The 17,571-nt window shown below is 30.5% G+C and overlaps 4 protein-coding genes across 4 annotated transcripts; 1 reads left to right on the forward strand and 3 right to left on the reverse strand.

Moving 5' to 3' along the window:
• Positions 1 to 271: 271 nt before the first annotated feature.
• On the forward strand, positions 272 to 5,294 carry LOC105782325 (non-specific lipid transfer protein GPI-anchored 12). Its single transcript, XM_012606999.2, has 4 exons — positions 272 to 747; positions 2,623 to 2,994; positions 3,160 to 3,222; positions 4,980 to 5,294. Exons 1-4 carry the CDS (start codon positions 360 to 362, stop codon positions 5,096 to 5,098), a joined length of 942 nt encoding a protein of 313 aa, XP_012462453.1. The 5' UTR covers positions 272 to 359; the 3' UTR covers positions 5,099 to 5,294.
• A 531-nt stretch (positions 5,295 to 5,825) lies between these two features.
• LOC105782324 (uncharacterized) lies at positions 5,826 to 7,108 on the reverse strand. Its single transcript, XM_052627173.1, has one exon. The coding sequence runs from the start codon at positions 6,786 to 6,788 to the stop codon at positions 5,826 to 5,828; it is 963 nt and encodes a 320-aa protein (XP_052483133.1). The 5' UTR covers positions 6,789 to 7,108.
• A 515-nt stretch (positions 7,109 to 7,623) lies between these two features.
• On the reverse strand, positions 7,624 to 11,209 carry LOC105782323 (BTB/POZ and MATH domain-containing protein 4). The gene is made up of 4 exons (XM_012606996.2): positions 10,718 to 11,209; positions 9,651 to 9,996; positions 9,253 to 9,532; positions 7,624 to 8,060 (listed from the first exon to the last, which is right to left on the reverse strand). The coding sequence occupies exons 1-4, from the start codon at positions 11,137 to 11,139 to the stop codon at positions 7,876 to 7,878; spliced, it is 1,233 nt and encodes a 410-aa protein (XP_012462450.1). The 5' UTR covers positions 11,140 to 11,209; the 3' UTR covers positions 7,624 to 7,875.
• A 2,064-nt stretch (positions 11,210 to 13,273) lies between these two features.
• Positions 13,274 to 15,314, reverse strand: LOC105782326 (calmodulin). Its single transcript, XM_012607001.2, has 2 exons — positions 15,137 to 15,314; positions 13,274 to 13,886 (listed from the first exon to the last, which is right to left on the reverse strand). The coding sequence occupies exons 1-2, from the start codon at positions 15,210 to 15,212 to the stop codon at positions 13,513 to 13,515; spliced, it is 450 nt and encodes a 149-aa protein (XP_012462455.1). The 5' UTR covers positions 15,213 to 15,314; the 3' UTR covers positions 13,274 to 13,512.
• Positions 15,315 to 17,571: the final 2,257 nt, after the last annotated feature.

The following is a 17,571-nucleotide window of genomic DNA, read 5'->3' on the forward strand; positions in this document are numbered from 1 at the left end:
TTTCAGAATAAAATAAAATATAATCGTACTCCTAACCTCTATATTACTTTTACCCACATTGTATATTAAAAAATATAAATTTAATATTTATCGCTTCAAAAATAATATTGCAAGAATTAAAATATAATATAATTAATTTTTTAATTTAATCGAAATTTAATATAACTACCAAAATAACCTTTCAAACAAACAAAATTTAAAAATTTGGTTGGTGGTTACAATAAATTGGAATTTAATTTCGGCTTGACATTAATTCGAGCTTTCAAATTTGCAACTATCTTCAATATAACTACCAACATCTTCACCTCTCAAATTTCAAAAATCTTTTACTATTCTCTTAGCTTTCACCGACAAAAAAAATGGCAGCGAAGCAAACGACGATCCTCGTTGCCGCCATCCTCGTAACGGCTTTTTACGGCGGCGCGGCGACATCGGCGCAGGCACCGGCAGCTGATCCAGCGATGGCCATGTCGCCGTCCGCCATGGCACCGACGCCGGACTGTATGACGAACTTGCTCAACTTATCGGATTGTTTGACGTACGTGGAGGCCGGAAGCAACTTGACGAAGCCGGACAAGCCTTGTTGTCCGGAATTGGCTGGGCTAGTGGAAAGTAGCCCTCAATGCTTGTGCTATTTGATGGATAAGAATGCGACGGCGAACTATGGGATCAACATTGACATGGAAAGAGCTCTTAAGCTGCCTAATGTTTGCCATGTCAAAACCCCTCCTGTTAGTCTTTGTTCTGGTAATTCTACCTTTCCCTCTTCTTTTTTTTACTACCTTTCATGAATTTTTGATGGAGTATAACTGGTCTTGTTGTTTGGATTGAGAATTGGCGGGTAAAGGATTGAATAATTTTGAATGAGAAAATAACAACCGAAAATTAAAACAGGAAAACTGATTGAATTGATTTATAGATTTTTTAATTGTTTATTTAGTTATTGGATGAATATAACGAGGAGAATTAAATATTGAACTCAAATTTGTTATAATTGTTAGCGTTAATTGTAAGATATTTTCAAACTATACTTTCGATTTTAAATTTGGTTCGAAAGTTTAAAAATATTGTAATTAAATTTTAAATTTTTTAGAATATTCTTTATATCAAGATGGTCTTTTCCGTTAGTATTTCATAAATTTAAGCTTCAAATGTCAATTCAAAATTGATATGTATAACTTTAGATCTTATGTTTTCGAAAAATATAGACGTTAACAATTTAGGTGGATTATATTTTATTTTAATACATTGAATCTAAGCTGTTATGCATTAAGTATACACGTGTTTATAATTTAATTTACGTATTTTAAATATGCTCAACATTTTATCCAATTAGAACTACTTGATTGATATGATATTAAAATATTGAAAACTTAATTAAAACATCTTGAAGTTTTTGGACCAATTTAACATTTGGACCATAGTTTGAAAACATTTGTTAGAATTAACCCAACATTTTCAAAGATAATTACAATATGAATTATATTGGTTCTTTTTAATACAATTTCTTAAATTATTTATAGTCTCACAAAACTCATAACTAAAAGAATAATGTGTTTTAGCTCATTCAAACTTATGTCTTCTTATATTGGTAAAAATGTCCATTTCAATTGAACTAAGACTCCATCGACGAGTAGGATTTTTTTTTGGGAACACAATATGAGCGATTTTATAGTATTTTTTAAAAATATATTTTTAATTGTGAAAGTATTAATACATAATCACATTTAATAATATACATTGAAATGAAGCTTTGACTGTTGAATTTATTATTTCCCGAGGCTGTTTTATATAGTCTATAATAGTAGAAACATAATATATTTATAAATCATATAAATTTTGGTTAATACATATATTCATGATATTTTTTTATTTTATTTTTTAATGTTAATTTTTGTACATTATATTTAAAGAATAGTTTGGGTGATGGGGGGGGGTATAGTTGGGTCTCATTTAATATGTTTGATGGGGGCATTTAAGGTTTCTCGGTTAGCTCTCAACTAATTTTACCGCTCTGTCCTTTTTCCAAATAAATGAATCACGTGCACACTGCCTTTTTCATTTAAATAAGATTTTATTACCAAAACATTAATGTTATTTTTAAAAAAAAATCGTAAAAATTGTTAATTTTCACACGAGAAATTATTTTATGTAATTTTCTCATATTATTCATAATTTTTAATTATTTAATTATATTTCAATAAATTTTTTTATGTTAACACATAATTTTAATAACTTTTTTTTATCTTGAACCATAGACCTCAAATCTCAAATATTAAATCTCAAACTTTAAACTTCGAACTCCAAATTATTTGAAATTTGAAGTTCGAGGTTTGAATTTGCGGTTCAAAAGTTCATGTTTGAGATTTAAAGTTCAGGATCAAAGTTCAAAATTTTGGATTCTGGATAAAAAATTTATTATCACGTATTATATTTAATGTAAATATTATTATCATTAAAATTTTAATTGATATTAACAATTTGTAATCCAATTCTCGTCTCAAAATTTTAAAAATAGAACTTAATCAAACTTTAAAATCAAGTTTTATTCATTTACATAAACCTTGAACGTTAAATTTAATAGTTAGAACTATTAACATTTATTTCCATGAACTCAAACAGCTATCATCGGGGCTCCAATCGGAGTTCCAACTCAAAGCACTGAAGGACTTGTGTCGCCAGCATCCGAGCCAACAGGTTCCGTAGCATACGGACCGACTCCATCCGCCATGGCACCAACACCGGACTGCATGACAAACTTGTTTAACTTGTCGGATTGTTTGGGGTACGTGACGGCTAGAAGCAACCTAACGAAGCCGGACAAACCTTGTTGCCCGGAGTTGGCCGGGCTCGTGGAAAGCAGCCCTCAGTGTTTATGTTTATTGTTGGATAAAAACGCGACCTCGAGTTATGGGGTCGACATTGACATCGATAGAGCTCTTAAGCTACCTAATGTTTGCCATGTTAAAACCCCTCCCGTTAGTCTCTGCTCTAGTAAGTATATTAATTTCTTTTAAGAATTTAATTAAGTCTTAAAAGTATCGATAAAATATCAATCGAGATATTTATTTAACTTAATCATTATCTCCAGCATTATAAGTTAAATATATTGCAAAGTAATCACAAAATTGATTTTTATCTCGAATTGAATTCCTGCAGCTATCAATGGTGGCGCTCCAATTGGGGTTCCAACTTCAGGCACTGAAGTATCTTTATCACCAGGTACTTCGTTTTCTTTCTTTTAATTCTAACTTACTTTACAAATATTATTGTTTAAATGATCTTATTATCAACTATTTTAGTGCGAATTTCAAAAAAAAAAACTTATATTTTTTCTTTGAAAGATGGTAAATCTTGAATTTCTACCGAAAGTTGGGTGTGTGTATATATGGAGTATAATTAGATATTGGCAGTAAAAAAAAACCTCCATAATTTGGTTTATGAATTTTTTTTAAATTCCATTAAAACAATTATCATGGGTAAATTTCCCAGTTGGTCACTCAACTTTTAAGGCATTTTCATTTTGGTCTCCCAAAATGAAATCCTTGCAATTTGGTCATCTAACTTTTAGGTTGCTTTCATTTTAATCGCTCAAGCGTTAAATCTCTAATTGTGGTTAATTGTACATGTCATATCATGTTTACGTATTCATTTTGGTCACCAAAAAATATCTTTTTGGAGTATTGATTAGGTAAAAAACTCAAAATTAAAGTGAATAAATGATAGAAATTAAAATAATACACAAAATGGTCAAATTGTACTTGTTTATCCCATTGTTGAAAATTTTAAATTTGGGTTTTGAAATATAAATCTTTAAATATTAAGATTCAAAATTACAATAGCAAATCGGTTGACATTATCAAGCGATATAAAAATTTCAACAGTTTTTTTTGAAATTATTTTCAAAAATTAAGAATAAAATTATTGTCTTTAATAGTTGTCTACAAAACTCTCTTTTTTGTTGTTGTCGAGTATATGATATGAAATCTTTCATTCTAAGCTAAAAGCAAAGAAAAATATTTGTAATTAATTAAATTAATTAATTTTATCTTCTATTCCAAACAAAATTTATAGTTTTTTATCACTTATTTACCCAAACAAAGAGCAAGCAATTAATTTAATTAATTGTAAGTATTTTTCTTTTCTTTACAATTATTAAATATGAGTTATTTGAGTTGATTTAGTTAAAGAAAATTTAAAACATAAATAAAATTTAAAAATTTAAAATGAGATTAAATTAATTAATTAATTTTAATGTTATAGTAACAAATTGGTTAACATGTTTTAATACCAAAATAAAAGTGCAAATATGATGTGGCGTGTACAATTAACGTCGTTAGAAATTTAGTACTTGGATAATTAAAATGAAAATGCCCTAAAATAGAGTGACCAATTTAAAAGGATTTTATATCTAAAATGAAAATACCATAAAAATTGAGTAATTAACTGTAATTTACACCTTATATATATATATATATATATATATATATATAATGTTGAAAGTTTGTGGAATTTGTAGACGCTACAATTTAGAATATGGCACCTTTACGGTGTAGTGAAAAAAAAATTAAATGAGACATGTGGCTGTATTTGTACCCTTGTTTGAAGAGTGGCTGGGGTGAATTTAAGGGAGGCAGAAAACTTGTTGACCCTTTAAAAATAAAAAATTGTGTTAAGTTAAATTTAAAACAATAAATTTATAAATTAATATATTATAAAGCACTTCACCTTTCAAAATGAGAATTTTTTTTAATAAATGATGAAAATATAAATTAATAAATGATAAAATAATATTTTTATCTTTTAAAAATTTATAATTAAATTTAAAAATATTTATACTATTTTTTGTCGAGGTAGACAATTTGTGTATTCATGTGATATTTACATATTCTATTATATTTTAAAATTTTATATAGTTATATAAATTTGATACATGAATAATTGGTAATTTTTACTAAGAATTTCCCCTCATCGTGAAGGATTAGCTCCAGGCCCTTCAAAAGGAAGCAACAGTGGTGCTTCAAACATGGAAATATTTGGTCTAGCTTCCTTCATTGCCTTACCAATTGCCTTTCTTCCCATGCTTTTTGGGATTTAAAGCTCTTATTTTCCCATTATTAAAACTTATTTTCCTCCATTAATATTCATTTACTATATTTATATTTATATTTATATATGTTTTGCAGTTTTTTTCTTTTTTTTAGTGAGGAGAGACAATGTCTAGAGACACCAATAATTTGTAAGAGTTTCTTATGAGATTTATTTCATTGAGATTCTATCATTGTTAATTTGAATTATAGGGTTTGGCATTTGGCTATAACTTTGATTAATTTAAATGTTAAGAGGAAGCATTGCCAATGATTTTTTTAATCACAAAATGGTTTTAATTCTAATGCAATTTCTTTTGTTGATTATTAAAATATATTAGTAGTTTAAGAAGTTGTTTGAAAAATAAATAAATATAAAAATAACACTAATTAAGAATTATAACCAGTTTAGGAAAGATTTTTACATTACTAAATTTAATATTATATATGTGGATTGAATATTAACTCGATTGATATCGAAATTGTTGTCAATATAAGAAGACGTGAGTTCGGATACACTGAATAAGGAAGTGAATTCAATATTTCATTTTATCCTTTCCTAATTTTAACTAAAGTCATGCATGTAAATCCATGGTTTAATCTCAGTAACTTCAATTCTTTTCGTAAAATACGAAATTTAATAACTTGAAGAAAAACTAATTTATCAATTTTGGTAAACACAAATTAGACTAAAAATCAATTAAAACATTACAAAAATAATGTGTATATATGAAATATTTACAAAGCCAAAGACATATCAATTTCAGTATGATCAACGTTAAGTTTAGGATCCAAAGCCATTTTTTCAAGTCGAAGAAGACTGCTGGTTGCTAAAATAGCTTTAGCATCAATATCATGCAACGATCTCTCATATAAACTCTTGGTCGCCATTGAAGCAGCTTCATACAGTTTTTTACTTTTATGTGCACCCAATAAACAATGTCCTAATATCCTTAAACTTGGTTGTAATAATTCCCATGGCAATAGTATTGTCTTTTGTTTTGATGATGAAGATGAAGATGGTTTGTTTTGAATCCCTGTAGCCCAAATATCACAAAACTCACAAAACTCGAGCTTTGAACTCACTGGCATTTGAGATATTTTACTGTAATATAACTCTAAGGCTACACCGACGATTCTTGCTCTTCTTGATGATCTCATGGTGCCATGGGGTTCTAATGTTGGTGAGATGACAGCTAGGTTTAATTCAGTTGCTTGGGTCTTTACTGATGATTTAGCTTCATGGTAAATACTGGGTTGGGTTAAATCAGGGACGTTGACGCTTATCGGTTGACCGTCGCGTGCGGTGGTTTCGTGGGCGTAAAGAGCTAATAAAATGGCTTCGAAACCGGCGAGGGATTTACGTAAAGCGATACGGGAGAGGTAAATGCCGGCTACTATGGGGACAAAACGGAGGACGACGAGCTTTAGTTCTGGGTCAGGGGAATGGAAAGTGTCGTAAAGCCAACGACAGAGGTTGTTGTCGCCGGAACCGGAGTCTGGGTCACGGAGGAGGGTGGAGATTTGGGAAGAAACGGTGGGGTCGTGAAGGAGGGAAGAGGAAGAAGAGACGGAGGAAGGGACGGTGGACAGGATGGAAGAAAGGGCTTGGATACATGAATGAGCTTTGGAAGAGAATGATGATGCCGATGAGGATGAGGTGGCGGTGGCGGAGGGGGAGCCGGGGTTGGAGGATGACATTGGTGAATGAAGAATGAAGGGAAATAATTAAGCTTTTTAATGGAGTACACTTTTTTTCTTATATTTTTATATGTTTTTTTTAAATTTAGTTTAAAGTTGAAATTAGGGGAGATAATTAAGGAGGAAAAATAGGATTACCTTTTACTAAGCTAAATAATATCCACTCTTCTCTTCTTCTTCTTCTCCTTTTTTCTAAATTTAGTTAAAAAAATTAATGGAACTTTAAAATTAAATATATTCCGATTATTAAAAAAAGGGTAAATTTCACTTAAATGTAACTAAGTTTTAGTAAATTTACATTTTGATTACTCAAATTTGAAAAGTTATATAACGGTCATTGAATAATTCAAAATTTTTATTTAAGTCATCAAATTGTTGAAATTATTGTTGTATGGTTTTTGCTTACACTGCTTACACCAATTGAAAGCTTTTCTTCTCATTCTCTTCGCAATTTATAATTTTTTATTTTATGAAATAGTTTTGAAATTCATGAATTTATGAACTAAAATTTAAACACACGTCTTCTTTAACCTTCAACATGGATCATGTGATCAACTTAAATTTAAAATATATTATTCTACTTGTTGATGAGTATTGATCCACCATACCAATTGTCGAATTATCACTTGGTACTCATTAGCTAAGTTTTAAAAATAAAACTTATCTGTCTAATGACTTATTTAAAACTTTTCAGTAACATAAATAAAATTTTAAATAGTTGTTTAAAACTAAAAAAAAGGTAAACTTACTAATAATTTACTAAATATTGAAATTGAAATATTTCAAGATATACATTTCAATTGAAAGTCTGCATGGCTTCTAATAAGAAGGATAATTATTGTAATTATTTGTTGATTTACTTAAATGATCAATTTAATTTAAAGGCCATACAAAAGGGGAAGGTATTCTGCAGTAGAATTCACAGTTGTTGCATCTCCATTTCCAAAATGACAAAAACTTGTTAGCAATGGCACTTACCAGAGATTTACAAAAACTCACCCAAATCTACAAAATTCCATTCTCTCTCTCTCAGCTACATGATCGAATTCGAATACATTTACAATTTGGACAATCAATCATCTTCCAGTCATGTTCTTTGCCTGACTCTCCTGCCATTTGTATCAGTGCCGTCTGAGAGTTGTGCCCATACGCTTCGTGATTTTCCGCCACTGCCATAATCTTCCTCACAACCTGCGATGGTTTTGAGGAGCTCTGACTGAAGTGAAGGGCAGTTGTCTTTTAAGTATTCGAAGCCGTCCGATCGCATGACAGCTGCTATAAGAACACAAGTTAGAGACCGGGATCTGAAAATAACATATGGCCCTTCAAGTTTCATAGTTTCGTTCTTGGTTTTAGAAATTTCTCGGAAAGACAGCTAAGTTCGTCAAATCAAGATCGAAGAACAATAAGCTTGCACATGAAAACTGCAGCCTCAGCACATGAACAAGCTCCCTATGATACCTACAACTCAATCCACAACTTTACTAAAGCATATGTTTTAACATGCCCTAACTGACCTATGAAGAAGACATAGCACGAAAATATCGCACCATGAGGCAGGGGCTTGTACCCCTCATGCGAAGAAAAGAGTACATAGCCTGACATGTTCAGTTGCTCAACATGCAATATAAACCCACCTAATAACTTTTACTCAAAAGGTAATTTATATATATATATATATATATATATATATAAAACAAAACTTCAAACTGATTAGTTTGGTGCTCCGGATCCCTTAAATATATAATGTTTATCTATGGGTATAGTTGGGCTCACCTATTCATGTATAAATCATTTTCCACCAAACATGTATTAATGCCAGCTATAAAAGGGTAAAGTTACCATGGAGGCCATTGTACTAAGAGTTGAATTGCATTTTGCCCCCTCTACTAAAAAATGGACAAATTAGTCCTTGTACATTAAATAAAAAAGCAAACTAGTTCTTCTGCTAAAAATTTCATCCATTTCTTCTACTAAAAGCTGGTCCCTGCATATCAGAATAAGGTAGGGGTGGCACACCACATATAATTGTCTAGTTAATTCCTTCAAACATGCTAGTTTTTAACAGTAGAAATAAATGAAAATTTTTATAAAAATAACCAATTTGCTCTTTTAACCTAATGTACAAAGATTAATTTACACATTTTTTGAGTAAAAGGGGCAAAATGCAATCTGATCCTTAGTACAAGGGCCTCCATAGTACTTTTACCGCTATAACAGTCGACTATAATTCAAACTCTTAGAGCCAACAAGCCTTAATCATGACATGGATTTATTGTCGCGACAAGAGAGATGTTTTCTTCTAACATAATGTCTTGAAGTAGGATTTCATCTTGCAGAGAAATAACAAGATCAAACAAGTAGCGGTTCTATGTTTCAATAACTATTAGTTTTCACCACATTTTTAAAATCTAATTGATGATGATATAAGCAAAATGCATAAAGTTGAAGAAGGTTAACGGACCTGGAAGGTTTTCAGCAGCAAATCTGAGACAAACAGCTTTTAATTCCGTAGCATGATATTCATCAGCCAAAGCTAGAATTTTGGCAACAGAATTTACAGATATATTCTTGCAGAGACGAGATTCACACATTAATTTCAGTCTCTCTAGACAATACCTATCCGCTGCCGCTAACAATTTAGCTATTAGTGTTTCGGATACTGATGACAAGGAAGCAGAACTAGACTCAACACTTTCCACATCTTCCGAAAGAGTGTCTCTGTAAATAAAGTGCAACAAGGCCTATTTGACACAGCAACAAAAAAAAAATGATAATGACTAAAAAATACAATCGAAAGAACAAGATACAGATTATGCCCTTAGAGGAATGCCAGAAAGAAAGATGTAAAAGGCTTCTCACCTTAAAAACCCTAGGTTCTAGATCGGTGATAACCATCTCTTTCTTTTGCTCGTCCACCCCATCAAAAATTTCAGATCGGAAAACAGGGGATCGAGCAGCCAATACCAACTTATGAGAATGAAACTTTTCTCCAGCCACATCAAATGTAATATCTGAACCTTCCATATTTTCTAGCAGCATACCAAAATGTGCTCCTATATCAGACTCTGGCACTTGAATTGAGTGTAGTCGTGAACAATCTATCACCGACACAACAACTCCAACCGTACAATTTATTATCAAGCAGTCATCCTTGAGGTAATCTGATGTTTCAAGTAATGCTCGTCTGAAAAAGCGCTTGTATCCCCTAGATTAATGAAAACATGGGAGAAAGAACAATAATTTACGTCCGGTAAACTGAACATGGACAACAGGTAGACCATCCGCGGATTCTATTCAATCAGATAAAGCCTATAGAGTAGGCGTTATCAGATCGACAATATAATCAAATAAGTAAAGACTTGAAAGTTGAAACCGCATACAACCAGATGACAAAAAGTACATAAAAATAGCATTGGACAAAACACAAATTCTTCCACAGCAAAACACTTTATACCCGCCATGGAAATAGCATTATCACCTTGCTTAGAAAATACTTATGTTTCAAATTGAAATCGAAAGCTAATAAACAATAGATTTTGATCATAAGTTCTAGCCGAAACCTCATAAAGCATAATTTACCAAATCATACGTGCACATACAGAGTAGAACTTAAACATGTTAATCCATATATAGTTCCCACTTCCAACATCAAAATTCTCCTACTTGTCCAATGGCAAGGAATATCACAGACATTTGTTCAAGAGCATGAAAATTGGCCGCAGCATTGTTGTTTCCGCTACTTGTTCTTATTTCACAAACTAAAATTAAAACTGTATCTGTTTTTTTATACAGAATAGTTCATTCATTTTCAATCAATTGAAATTATTCCAGTTTCTACCAATCGCTTTTCCGCAGAGCATGTATTCATTCGATTTGTAAACATTCGATTAAAGTAACTTAAAAGAGTAAAAAGATTAAAACCCTACCACATACTGCCGCGATATTTGAGGGTATAAGGTCCACTCTCAAGGGACCGATCGAAATGGCTATGAACCTTATGTTTGCCTTTGCCGCTCTGATCCATAAGCGTAAGCTCGAACAAGGCCCTAACATCGGTGCCTTCGCTAGCCAATGCAATGAAGACGGAGACGTAAGTGGAACTATCTTCGGGGTTTTTACCATCGGGGTAAAAGTAAATAGCCCACCGGTAGCCACCCACAGTGAAATTATCGCTGACAATGTGCTTCCCAATGCCCATCCCTTTGGCTAAGCTGTAACCTTGGATCACGAAACGGTGGGAACCGTTCAGCGTCTCCGTCACCGACTGGGAGCTGGTCGGAGAAAGCAGTGGGCTATGCTCAACCTTCAGTGTCGCCGCCGTCACCGGCGATGTTGCTCCGTTCGTCATGGGTTTTGGATTTGATAGATTCGACGAATTGAGGAAGTATTTGCAGTAGAAGTTAAGAAATTTAGGTTTTTTGTTTTTATTTCTTGTATTTATAAAGAATTATATTTTTTAAAGGTTAATTTCTATTTTATATTGTAATTATATAATTATATAATTTATAATTTTAAAAAAATAACAAAACAAATTTATTATATGCAAATTTATCTAAATGCTCAATATTTTCATGTACTCTTCAAAATATGAATTATTCCAAATTTCACTTACGAATAAGGTTATGAAGTACGCAATATGTTAGTATGATCCAACAGTGTTATTTTATGCTATACTGAGATTATGTTGTTTACGCGAGAAATCTTTTTTTTAAAACAGTATATGTTCTCTCAACCATATTTTGACTCAATTTTTTCAAACAGTATTGTACCTGTCGATATAGTGGAAAAAAATCTTTTATATATTCATAACTAGCATCTACCACATAATATTTAAATTCACAAATAATCTATAACTTTAATTATATAAACTTAATTTTAAAAATATTTATACTAAGTTATAACTTTTTTATAAAATGAAAATTATATAAAAATAATATATAGTTTATAATATATAACGTTGTAAAAAATTATAAAGGGTTTAACAATTTTAATAATATTTTTATAAATAATATAATTTTATTATAAATTTAGAAATTTTATTTTTATTACTAAGTTGCGGTAAATAATTGTAACACAATTTTAATAAATAAGTACATTATTATTTTTATAATATATAACATGGAACGTAAATAAGTTATGTCGATATTTTTTACAATAATTTTATAAATAAATATATTATAATATTTTTATGACATTTTATAACACAAATTATTTTGTATGATATACTTTTTATCTTAACTTTAGAAAATTTTTAAATTTTATAATATAATTTTAGATTTTTTACTATAATCATTTAAAAGTGTTCATGCTTGTAATATAATTTTTATATCTTAAGCTCATATGAAAAATAAATTTTAAAATTAAATTATGTACGAGAATTTAAAAAGTTATAAGTAATTGGATTTGAGCGTAATTTTATTTACGTAACTACTACCATAATGAAAATAAAAATAGAATTTGAAGAAATGAAATCAAATATCTATGCATTCTTTTATATATCCCTTGTTGTCTTATTTCCTTTCGGCCCAATTGGGTTGGGTGGAGTTATGGTGAGACACGAGTTTAAGCTTGAGGGGATCATCAAGTCCGTTCAAATAAATATTTTTAGAATTGGATAGGTGGTCGAATCGGTCCATCCACCAATTCGTCGGTTCAATACCCTTCTTCAGACTGACACTCCAACAAATTTCCAATCCAATTCAAAAAACGTCAATTAAAATGACCTAATTTCAAGCCCTTAAGCCAAAAAAACTTACACTAACTCATGAACATCTCTAGTGATTTGTTTAAAATTTTGTTTTAGGAAGTAAACTACCTCAACAGTCTCTACAATTATGAAATATTTTTATTTTGGTCACCCAAAATATTATTACCACCATTAAATAAATAAATCAAATTGATCACTCAATCATGTTCTTCCGGAAATATGTACATTTCACCTATTATCCATAATTTCCATTAAATACTGTTAATTTATATGCATGTGTTTTTTTATCTTACACATAATTGTATTCCTTTTAACTTTTTATGTTATTAATATTTTAATAATCCATCATGCCAAAACAGTAAATTAAAAAGAATTGCTCAACAATGTATATGAGAAATATATTAACACAGACATCATTCTCAATCAATATGAATTGATTTGAAATATTACACACATGATAAATATAAATTATATTGAAAACAAAAATTACAAAATTTGATTGAGTTTTAAATACATAAGAAAAGATTGATTTACATGTAAAATTATTTGTATGATTTCATCTTTTGATCATCATAAATTATGCACATTGAATTTTGAATAAATTTAAAATGTGTAACTATTTATTTCATATAACAATCCATATGGTGTGGAATATTAGAATATTAACCATACAAATATGTAATTTTACAATAAAGTGGGATAGATTGGAATCATAAAGAAGAAACATTGAATTCTCTTCCAAATTGTTCTAATTTAATTTTAATGGCACCAAGAATAGAAATAAAAGCACCAAATGTATAATGATAGGGACAGTAATGAACAAAAAAATACAGGGCAAACAAGTAAGAAATAGTATGTAAACATGAAACCCACAATCAAAAACTAGTACAATAAAAACATTTATGTCCTACCAAGGAAATATAAATTTTAGCAAACTGGTCTGCCCTGGTTTTTTTTTTTTTTGGGGGGGGTTTTCACCGGTTTTGGCTCGATTATGGTTAGACAGAGAGGTTCTTACTTGGCCATCATGACCTTGACGAACTCATCGTAGTTGATCTGCCCATCACCATCAACATCAGCTTCACGGATCATCTCATCAACTTCCTCATCTGTAAGCTTTTCACCAAGATTTGTCATGACATGACGGAGCTCGGCAGCAGATATGAAACCATTCTGGTCCTTGTCGAACACCCTGAATGCTTCTTTAAGTTCCTCTTCTGAGTCGGTATCTTTCATCTTTCTTGCCATCAGGTTAAGGAATTCCGGGAAATCAATGGTCCCATTTCCATCGGCGTCAACTTCGTTTATCATATCTTGAAGTTCTGCCTCAGTTGGGTTCTGCCCAAGTGATCGCATCACGGTTCCCAGCTCCTTGGTAGTAATGCACCCTGCAGCAAGGATAAGAATAAATGCAACAAACAAATACTGTGATATTGGTAAACAATCAACACCACTAACTACATTTGACCAGGACAGGATTCGTAGAAGGTCATATCCACATACCCATGTCCACATATGAGTCAAAATACGAGCACCGAACATGGATACTTCCAGAAAAAAACAAAAAATTTGAGCAACATAGCAGTAAGATTTCACGTTAAAAGATAATTCAGAAAGACTTACACAGCCAAGCAAGAAATGAAGAGGATGGTAAACCGGTTTTCTATGTGCCAAAGGAAAGCATCGATGAATTTAATCTAATTTATCAAATTACCAGAACCTAACCACTGATAAGTTTCACGGCATGGACATCCAAGTTCGATAAATCACGGATTAGATAATAAATACCATACAAGTAATTACACAAAAAAACTATACATGTTTTCCCATCATAGATGAATTCCATATCCTTACTGTAGAGCGAGACATCATATTTCATCGATTAGGATAACATGTCACGGAAATAATCAATAGAATCATTCACAACATGTCTTGAATTTTCATGAGTATTAACCTATAGAATAATCCCGGATTCGGCTGTATTAAGCTTCAAGCACACTAAATAGAAACATAGAAGTTGATGTTCAAGATGGAACAATGAGCCAATGACTTTTACCATCAATATGCATGTCCATTAAAGTACTAATGGAGATCATACATTTCAGTATATATTGATAATGCAAGTTCAATTAAAGGGAATCAAATCCAACAGTAATGAAAGCTTCGCTAAGAAGATTAAGATTTTACAGAAAGTATATGTCGAAAGTCAAATAAAACGAGCAAATCGAAATCTCAAACATAAATAATAATCTAAACAGATTCATGTTTGCATCCAAAAAACGTCAAATAAATGAAATCAATGAGACGACCGCGAAAAGGTTAACAATAATTGAAAATGAAAGAGAGCAAATAAAACTTAAAAGCAATATCAAATAAAGGAAATGAAATCACAAAACAAGAAGAACAGACTCGTAAATTCATAAATAGGAAAGCTAGGTCCGTCACATCATTCGAATCGCAAACGAAAACGATCGCAGTATTAAACAACAAAAAATTATGCATCCAAAAAAAAACGAAGCTTAGATCTATGAATCGGGGCTGAATCGAATGAAGAAACTCGATAAAAAATGGTTTAAGAAAAGGAGGAAAAAAAACTTGAAGAAGTAAAGCAAAAAAAATAAAGAGAAAGATAAAGGACCATCGCCATCCTTGTCGAAGAGGCTAAAGGCCTCCTTGAACTCAGAGATCTGTTCGTCGGTAAGCTGATCGGCCATTTTCTTTTCTTTGTACTATTTTCTCGGAAATGGGGAGAGAGAAAAATCGAGGAGGAAAATGAAGACAACGTGCGAGGTGGGAAATGTGGAAAATATAGAAAGGAGGGGAAATGGCAAGCCTTTATATAAAGGGCCCAAAATTAGGCCCAACACAAATTAAGGCATCTAATTGTCTCTCATCCGCTCGCATTTGCTCACTTTAGTTTTTGTAATACAACCACTTATTATAAATTAGATTATGTATAAATTATAGGGAAAATTGTGACTTTAGTCCTTTTACTTTACTTTAATTAATTTAAATTTTTTCACTTTTCACTTTTCGAATTTTGAAATTTTAGTCTTAGTTTAAATAGTTGTAATTATTTTCATTTGGTTTAATTTAATTACTAGTCATTTATTATGTTTATAGTTGTTGATTTGGCCTATATATTCTAATTGATTCATTCAAAGTCCCTATACTTTTCAAATTTTAAAATTTTAAACTTGATTCAAATGACGGTGTGCACATGAAAATATCAAAAGTTTGGTTCGTTAAAATCCCTATACTTTTCTAATCTTTAATTGATATTAATTTCGAATTCGATCTCCAAATAACCCAAGGAATATCATTGGTGTGTACATGAAAATATCAAAAGCTTAATTCTTTAAAAATATCGTCAACCATTTATTTTTTATCGATTTCAAGCGATCCACCTAAAAATCGATTCAATCTTTTTATCTAAATCGATATACCAACCGAATTTTAATCCAATGAATGCATGAACCGAAAAAGACTTTCTAATGCGAAGTTAATGCCACGTAGATTGTTACATTTTTTATTTTAATCATTTAATGACTCGATAATATTTTCATTAACTTTGAGTTGTTGTGATAAAAGTTATCACAAATTTTCTCTTGTTGTTACTTGGACTTTAAATTGCTCCTTCGTAAAACATATAATATAAGATGATAAAATGGGTTGAGCGTGAAATTTTAAGGAACTGAAATTTGATCCGATCAAGGTGTTTGGATGATTTATTGAATGCAAGTTAAAAAATTAAGTTTGCTCGAATTGAATTAAATGTTGCTTTTTATTTAATTTATAATTAATTTTAAATTTTCTATGTAAAATAAATGTTTTATCTTTAAATTTGTGAAAATAAATTAAAATAAAAAATCCCTTTTTAAAGGTAACAACCATATAAAATTTATTAATTAATTTTATTTGTTTAAACAAATATTTCTACAAATATTTATTAAAAAAATTTGAAAATTTACCAAATAATATATTTAAAAGATATAAAAAATTTCATCTTTTAAATAAATAAATAATAACATAAAAAAAGAGAATCGAACCCGGTCCAAATCATGATGAGCCATTCAAAATTTAAAAAAAACCGAGCCGATTTCATCCCTAAATAAAACAATGAATGATTAAAAAAATAAAAAATAAAGTTAGGTAAGATGACAAGAGTCTCCTCTACCTTAACTAGTGGTCAATGATTTGATCCTCGCATTGGGTATGGAATAATTTTAAAACTCGTGGCAAATATCTATCCATTAATGGACCTATAAAATGTGGAGGATTGGGAAATAATTTTTTTAAGGGAGGTCAAAGTATAATTTAATCATTGTATCAACATGTTATTTCATAATTTTTAAATGGACTATAAAAAATTTACCATCTTAGGTTAATTATTGAGCTGAGCTCGAGCTTGAGCTTGAGTACATATGAGCTTAATCGAGCTCAAGTTTAAGCTTGAATATGAAAATTGATAAACGAGTTAAATCGAGCTCGCTTGAGCTCAAGCTTAGAAATAAATGTTTGATCAAGCTCAACAAATGCACACCATAATAGAAGCCAAGGGGCCTTGGCCCCTACAAAATTTTTCGAAATTTTAATTTTTACCTTGAAAATTGTTGAAAATTTTAATTTGCCCCCTCTTAATTTTTGAAAAATTTCATTATTCCCTTTAAACCCCACTTTTCTGGAAAAATAAATTGTTAATCTCCTAATTTATTTTGAAAATTCGAGTTAAGCCCCTCTAAAACTTAATTCCAATATCTGCCAGTAGAGTTTGAGCCTACTGTCAAGCTCGAACTTGCTAGTATTTGGACTCGACCCGATTACACTCTTGAATAGAAGTGAATAGCTTTAAAAAAACTTAAGGGACATTTGGTTCATGAAATCTTATATTTTCGATGGTAATGTGAGGTTCTGGAAATGTGATTGCCGTATCTGGATTTCAAACATTCTTATGAGGCGATGATCTCACATTGTCAAGTATTTAAAAATTTTTAAGGCATTATGTGAAAATTAGTCCTTAACATTTTCATATTTTTTCAATTAATTTTTTTAAATAGCCGAATTTGACAATAA

Source organism: Gossypium raimondii, chromosome 13 (assembly GCF_025698545.1).
Source record: "Gossypium raimondii isolate GPD5lz chromosome 13, ASM2569854v1, whole genome shotgun sequence".
Taxonomy (NCBI): Eukaryota; Viridiplantae; Streptophyta; class Magnoliopsida; order Malvales; family Malvaceae; genus Gossypium; species Gossypium raimondii.

Coding starts and splice junctions, on each gene's coding strand:
- LOC105782326 (XM_012607001.2), bottom strand. CDS start 15,212: ATGGCCGATCAGCTTACCGACGAACAGATCTCTGAGTTCAAGGAGGCC. Junction 13,887..15,136: donor CTTCGACAAGGATGGCGATG/GTCCTTTATCTT, acceptor TCCTTGCTGCAG/GGTGCATTACTACCAAGGAG.
- LOC105782324 (XM_052627173.1), bottom strand. CDS start 6,788: ATGTCATCCTCCAACCCCGGCTCCCCCTCCGCCACCGCCACCTCATCC.
- LOC105782325 (XM_012606999.2), top strand. CDS start 360: ATGGCAGCGAAGCAAACGACGATCCTCGTTGCCGCCATCCTCGTAACG. Junction 748..2,622: donor TCCTGTTAGTCTTTGTTCTG/GTAATTCTACCT, acceptor GAACTCAAACAG/CTATCATCGGGGCTCCAATC. Junction 2,995..3,159: donor TCCCGTTAGTCTCTGCTCTA/GTAAGTATATTA, acceptor GAATTCCTGCAG/CTATCAATGGTGGCGCTCCA.
- LOC105782323 (XM_012606996.2), bottom strand. CDS start 11,139: ATGACGAACGGAGCAACATCGCCGGTGACGGCGGCGACACTGAAGGTT. Junction 9,997..10,717: donor AAATATCGCGGCAGTATGTG/GTAGGGTTTTAA, acceptor TCATTAATCTAG/GGGATACAAGCGCTTTTTCA. Junction 8,061..9,252: donor TGCTGCTGAAAACCTTCCAG/GTCCGTTAACCT, acceptor TTCTTATAGCAG/CTGTCATGCGATCGGACGGC.